At 38.3% G+C, this 7,155-nt stretch overlaps 2 protein-coding genes across 6 annotated transcripts in view; both read left to right on the top strand.

Moving 5' to 3' along the window:
* Window positions 1–7,155, top strand: part of LOC109713995 (regulator of nonsense transcripts 1 homolog) — a 38,114-nt gene that overhangs the window by 18,681 nt on the left and 12,278 nt on the right. The window lies entirely within an intron of this gene.
* On the top strand, window positions 571–5,913 carry LOC109713997. Of its 2 annotated transcripts, none has more exons than XM_020238347.1 (7): window positions 571–1,982; window positions 2,445–2,522; window positions 2,702–2,800; window positions 2,891–3,083; window positions 3,550–3,971; window positions 4,425–4,678; window positions 5,369–5,913. In XM_020238347.1, exons 1-6 carry the CDS (start codon window positions 1,155–1,157, stop codon window positions 4,641–4,643), a joined length of 1,839 nt encoding a protein of 612 aa, XP_020093936.1. In that variant the 5' UTR covers window positions 571–1,154; the 3' UTR covers window positions 4,644–4,678; window positions 5,369–5,913. The 2 variants fall into 2 exon arrangements, with proteins under 2 accessions (XP_020093936.1, XP_020093935.1); XM_020238346.1 differs by having other exon boundaries at window positions 572–1,982; window positions 5,361–5,913.

Genomic DNA, 7,155 nt, shown 5'->3' on the forward strand with positions numbered 1-7,155 from the left:
GTCTATGCTTCTTTTCTTTCCTTTTCTTTTGTTTTTGTTTTGATAGACTCTGATTATTTTTTTTTTATTGCTTTTATTTTTTATAAGCTTCAAGTTTACAATTTTTTTTATCTTTATTGTGTCCTCTCTATGTAACCAAAGCATGGTTGTTGCACCGTATTTTCATCTATATTGTTGTTCTAAATTCGTAGTTGCAATGGTTAAAATCAATTTGTATACTATTTCTCATCTTCTCATGGTATTAGGAAGAGTTCTTCTTAGAAGGAAGAAAAGAATTGGCCGTGATGTTTGAACAAGAAAAAATGGGGCGTCCTGTGGGTCCGTTTAAATCAATGTATCCCATCACTTTATTCTCCTCTGACCACAATTTTGTTTTTCTTTTTTCTTATTTCTCTCTCTTTATTAACAGCGTGTTTGGTTTTCCAAAAAAATATTTCAGAATACTGTTCAGATCGTAAAAGTTTTTTTTTTGGAGAAAAGTTTTTTTTAGATTTTTTTCTTTTTTTTATAAAAAGTAGTATTTTTATTTTTAATTTTATTTCAAAATATAAAAATTTAGAAAAAAAGTGTTTTTTTTTCTGGAAAAACAGTTTTTCATCGTCCTTTTCCGAGGGATCAAACACCCACTAAATTAACATCATCGTGCTCAAGCACCAAATGAATGGTGGGCTTGTCGAAGATGGTTGTTAGTTCACGCATCGCTTCTGATTGGTCCATTCACGTGCCAAAAAGTTGCCATTTTTTTACGTAGTTTTCCTAGGAGAAAGTGGACCATTTTCTTGGTTTAAAAGTAGAGGCTTGGATTAATATGAGGTTTCTACTGTAATGAGAAGGTGGTTGGTGAGATTTTAGTTAAATAGTGTTAGTAATTTTTTCGAATTACCGTACTCGGAAAAGTGTTTTTAGCAAATGCTCCTGTTCGACAAGTGTTCTTTTTCTATTTTTTTTTTACTATCAGAACATTACTTTGAGTAACTCGGTAAGACAAGCATTATTTTGAGTCACTTGTTAAGTACTTCATCTCTTTAATTCTCTGCGTCAATATTATTTAATTCTGCATGTTTGGGCTTGTTCTATTGCTACAAACACACCATTTGGGTAGTGGTATTTCACTTTGATTTCTTCTTCCAGAGCCATCTCTTCCCATTAGAGACATGGAATCAGATCAGAAAAGAGTGCCTGAACCTTCTATTTCAAATGCTAATAGACAGGGCAATGACCTTTCTGCCTCGAGACCGCTCTGGAGTCCGAGTCACTTTGCTGCAGAAAGTGTTCCGTATGTAAGACAGGATTCGGTCAGTAGGATAAGTAAGAGCGGTTCTTCGCAACGGAGTTCTGCAAGTCTTTCACGCGAGACGGGTGATCAGACACTAAGCAAGATCAGGCTTTCGCACGAATTGGCCGACGAGATTCTTGAAGACGTTGATAGTTCGGTTATGGCGCAAGTCGGCGACAGCGGAGTTCGTGTAGTTGAAGGGGAGAGCATAAGAGAGGCCAGTCGCCGCTCTTATTCGAGAGCACTTAGTCGGATGAATTCCATAGTGGAAAGTGGTAGGTACGCAAGGCAGGATTCGGTCAGTAGAGTAAGTAAGAGCAGCTCTTTGCAGAAAAGTTTGTCGTGTGGCAGTGATCAATTGCTGAATTCGATCAGGCTTTCGCACGAGTTGGCAGACCAGCTGCTCGGGGACATTGATAGTTCTGTTATGGCACAAGTTGGCGACCGAGGAGATCGAATAGTCGAAGACGAGGAGATTAATGAAAATGGGAGCCTGGATCTGGATTATGCAAAGAGATCGGAGGACAAAGCTGGCCCCCTCCCAGATGATGCTCTGATAATATTGAACGGCACGCGGTCCCGTGATAGTTACCGTTTGTCGCCTGTGTCTCCGTTGGTAGAAGATATTGTATCTCCTATCCCAACTGCTCTTACCTTGGGTGCAATGAAGGACCATACACAACTTCTACAAAGTGCATCCATCAAGGTCCGCCGTGTTATGGCTTTTTTATCTTTTTCATTTTGCTATACTGATGTCGCTTAGGGCCTGTGTCCGGGCTGGAACTTCTGAGAAATATTGTTTATCTGTGTTGAACTTCAAATAGCTTTCCACTGTAGCAGAGGCAGAAAATTCAAACTGGATCTTCTGCTCATTTCAACTTCGTGCGAGTGCAAAAGTTTCAGACATTTTACTCGCCGAACATTCGGCAGTTGTTTTTCCAATAAAGGAGTTGTTGAACTCTTAGTACTTCAGTTACTTAAAAGAGCCAATAATTACATGCCTAGCCGGTGTTGTGTCCAATATTTGTCAGTGTTCGTGAAAAAAAAAAGAAAATGTTCTCGAGAAGTACGGAGTCACAAAGTTCTGCCGAATGTGAGGGAGAGCGATATATGACCCGAATTGAAACTCCTGCCTTTTACTAATTGTCGTAAACACATTTGCTTGCAGGATAAACCTTACAAGCCACCACGACGATTGGACTATTTTGCCTACATTGTTCACTTGTCCGTCTTTGGATTTCTCGGGGTAAAAAACCCAAACTTCCTTGTGGACTGTTGGCGGTTGTGCTGTATCATTGTTTGAAAATAAACTATGGATAAGTAAACGAGCATATCGTATTATTTATGCATGTCAATTTACTAGACTTTTTTTTTTTTTCTTTCAATGTTGTTGTTGGTGGTTCCCTTTCTCTCATTTGCAACCAGGTACTTACGAGGTACGTACTGCGAAAGTTCTTTGGTCCGAACATTCTCGCTCTCACATCTGACGACTCTCCATTGTACCTTGATCTTCCATCCAATATAGTATGTCTCACTCCATACCTCTTTTATTTCCGATAATTAACATTCTCAAAACTTTTAACTTGACTAAACTATTTTATGCACTCTGTTCAGCTCGGTTCGTTCCTAATGGGATGGTTTGGGATTGTATTCAAGGCAGATATACGCCAAATATCTGATCATGTCGTAGTTGGATTGACAACTGGTTACTTGGGAAGCCTCACCACCTTCAGTGGGTGGAATCAGGAAATGCTTGATTTGGCCTCCAAGGGCCACTGGGTTTACGCGGTGGCTGGAATAGTATTAGGTAATTAAGCATCCCTGTCAAGCATAGTTAGCGTAAGTAATAATTTACGTATATATATCCTCAAATTTCATTTTTTATTCACATAAAGCCATGCAAAATCTGCATTCTCATATGTAAGTTTGTGAATATGTACTATCATATAGTTCTGCGACAAACATATTTTCTTACGTATATACCCCTTGTACCTATCAAAATGCCCACCCTCTTTAGAAACTCCTTTGCAAATCACATTTTCCTTATGAATTGGATCACTACCAGCTTTAACTAATCAGGGTATTTTTGTAAGGCACTCGGTTTTGAGGTTTATATGTTGTGTTTTTGTGCGTGCAAGATTCCCATAATTTTTTGTAGCCTAGATCTCTAAAAGTGTTGCTTCTCTTATCTGCGAAGTAAGAAGCCTCACATCCATTTCATCTCTTCTTTTCTTCTTTGAAAGAAGCCTTACATGCCTTATTTCATTTTCTAGGGATGTTTATTGTCAATGAATCCATAAATATAGGGGTCGAATCAGGCGAGGGACTTCGAAAATTGTTTCTAAAATATTTTGATGAGGATTCAGGAGGCAGAAAATTTTTGAAACATCTGAGAGTGGACACTGGCGCTAAGCATGCAGTTGTGATGACAATGATGGTCTTGATATTGCTCGCACTGTGGTTTCTAAGTGGAGCATTGGCCATAAAAACGGTGCATGACCTCAAAAGCGGCGCTGTTCTCTGGTTGGGTTGCGTGGTTGCCCCACCAGGCGTGTGGGGCCGTTGGCACTTGGCCAGGCTTAACGGTGAGGGGATCGGAAAGAGACAACTTCTCAAATGGCTTCCAATCGGGACTTTGGCGGCCAACGTTCTTGCAGCTTGCATTATGGCAGCACTTTCGACTATAAGCAATGCGGTAATAAGAAACGTTGGGTAAAGCGAGTTTACTGTCATTTTTTGCATTTCTGGGATAACGCATTTTTCGGCATTTTGATCTATTTTTTGTGAAAAATGAAAACTCACTAGATGCACTCCAACTTCCAGTATGATTTTGTTGGTATTTTCTCGTAACTTCTAGTAGGTTATTATACTATCGAACAGTGAGTCATATATCGTGATACTTCAATCATTCAGATTAGCTTGCTTTGTCCACTCCTTGTGGTGTTATTCGCCAGCCATTGAAAATAAAGTAACAATGAATTGCTTCAACTGTCGATGAGTCGGTACAAAAAATGTGATCAAAGAACTATCTTTAAGACCCTTTTTTTAAAGGACTCAGGAACTTTCTTGTTTTCGACATTTAAACATGAGAAGACACTATATTTATATCCCATTCAATTATCCAAAAGCGACTAGTGTTATATTGCAGGTAAATACAAAGAAATGCAGAACCGTTACGAGCGGAATCGAGTTTGGATTTCTCGGCTGCCTGAGCACTGTTTCTACCTTCGTTGCGGAAGTGTATGCAATGAGGCAGAGTAGACATAGTGGGAGAGCCTTTATTTATGCAACAGCGACCATCCTTCTCTCATTCGCAATGGGAACTTTGATATATTCTGTACCAGTATGGACGAAACACTACAAATAGCTTATGCAATCTCTTGCTATGCGGGGCACATGCAGGTATTTTTGTTTTCGCGGGGCTTTTACATATACATATTCCTACATAATCTATATTCATGTACCTCTGGAAGGTGCATTGTTCACAAGAATACTCTCTCGTCTTACTTTTGAGAATTGTTCATCCAATTCATGGGAATTTGATTTGATCTGGAGAGAGCTTTCCTCTTACTAAGTATATTAGTTGCCGATTTTTACTTGCGCGCACTAAGAAGACACAGAACTACCCCGAAACCTAATAAGGAAGGTTTTGGTTTCCACTTTTTACGTTCCTTGCATATTTTATTGTATCTCACCTACCTACTACATACTTAGAATGGCTAACTTACTCGTCGAGTGGAATTGTTCGTGCCTAATACTAGTTAATAGCTGAATCAGATGCATCCACTTGAGTTACATGATTTTGTTTACTTCGCAATGTATTCTTTTGCGTGCATTAACAGATTCATGCCAATTATGCTGATCGACAAAACTTAACCATTCAATGTGCATGTACATTCTCACCCCTGCAACCTTGGTGGACCTACGAAATTGCGTATTCTTGCTTATGATTAAATCACATATAAAAGACGAAACAACATAGTTGTTTTTTTGTTTTTTTCACCCTTCTTTCCCCTTCTATGTTTTAAAAAATTCGGTCGGGATCTTGCTTATTGATGTTCTAAAATAGCTTGTTGTTTCTTAGTGTTCCAGGGCAGGCGCACGATGATGCACCGTCACGACGAAGCTGAATCACCGTTGATTTACTTCGTACCTGAACTGCTGATTCGTCTCACTGCTTTTTTTTGAGAGAATGATTCGTCTCACTGCTTTGAGTGTAATTCCATGGGCAAAAGATGGTTTTTTCGGTGTCAGCTTTGCAGAGAAGCCAAACATGTTTCTGGTTTTAATTTACTGAGTTGGATTTCGGGTAAACAAATTTTGTCATGCCGAAACCAGAGTCTAATGCTGAACTTAATGACCGTCGGGTTTGTTGTTTATGATCCAAACCCATAAATCTGGGTTGGATTTGAATAAGCAGGGTGGATTAGTTGGGTCACACCCTCGACAACGGTTTGCTTAGTAAATACTTTGCTGTTTCTGTCATTAGTGTAATTACTTAGTATTTACTTCCCAGTGGCGAGGGGGGATTTAGCTTTACTAAGTTTTGATGTTTGCTCCGTTGCGTTGTATCTAAGATGTGCGCAGAAAAACAATATATTTGGAACTAAAAAATAAAGATCTGTTTAATCAGGGAAGTATTTAATGCTTGTTTCAGTGATAAATGGCGAAAATTTGCGATCGAAGCACATCCTGTGACATAAACAGAAGAATTTACATTTTAGCTGATCCAATCAATCTATTCTGTGTTATTTTATTCTACACACATTTTCGCCGTCCCTTCATCGTATAAATTTTTTTGTCCATTGTATAAAAATAAACTCAACTAGATTATAAATTTTAAATTTTGGATACCAACTATTAAGCTCTTAAGCTTACCGTGCTAAGTGTGCAGCATTAAATAAAACTTTTGTGAAACAATTAAAATGCAGTCTTAGTTTTAGTTGGACCACAATAGGCTCTTTTGGGCAGAACACGGAAAAGTAAAATGGAGCAAAGCCTACTGTGGAACTTCTGCGGTGGGTGGAGAATCTAAAATAGTAAGTAACCTTGGGTGTCCTCGCAACTTTAAAACACTTTACTTTCTTTTATAGCAAAAAATTTGTTTTCTTTAATATTTTTTTTTTCAAGTTGCAGATTTAAGTACGGAATTAGGACTTAGAATAGTTACGAGGTACATACATTTGACCCGTTTTATAATGAGAAAACGAAATGGCTACTATTGTGTGGAAAAGAAAAAGTGAAAAAAAAAAAAAGAGAGCCGAAACTCACCGATCGGGTGCGATCCGCTCTAAGCTTTCAAACCTGGCCCAGCCCGGCCCTGGAACTTTGCCCTGTCCCATTTCAAACGTCAACGCCAAGATTCGTGCAAACTCTGATCAACGGGTCGGATATATATATATATATATATAGAGTGCGGCCACTACGCTATCGGAAGTACGGAGCGTTTTCGATGTTGTGACTTTCAAATCGTCGATCGGCTCTGTTGAACTTGATCTAGAGTATTTGGAGTACCTAGTAAATAAATTTTATTATTTTTCGATATCATTTGCCTAGTGATCGAATAGGCTCAAAATCAACAAATTTCAATTGCCGTAGTGAGTCATTTGCAAGTTTAACGGTGTAGAAATATTCAAATCACGTGAAATTTTGATAGGAAATTCTTTATACTATATAAAATAAAATCAATATCTTTGATTTAAAATTTTAATGTCATATTATTATATTTTGTAAGATTTTTATTTTCAGCCGTTGATTTTGAGCCCCTTCGTTCACTAGGCAAATGATATCGTAAAATCATAAAATTTATTTTCTAGGTCCTTCAAATACTCTAGATCAAGTTTAACGGAGCCGATCGACGATTCGAAAGTCGCAACATC

Source organism: Ananas comosus, linkage group 8, assembly GCF_001540865.1.
Source record: "Ananas comosus cultivar F153 linkage group 8, ASM154086v1, whole genome shotgun sequence".
NCBI classification, from domain to species: domain Eukaryota; kingdom Viridiplantae; phylum Streptophyta; class Magnoliopsida; order Poales; family Bromeliaceae; genus Ananas; species Ananas comosus.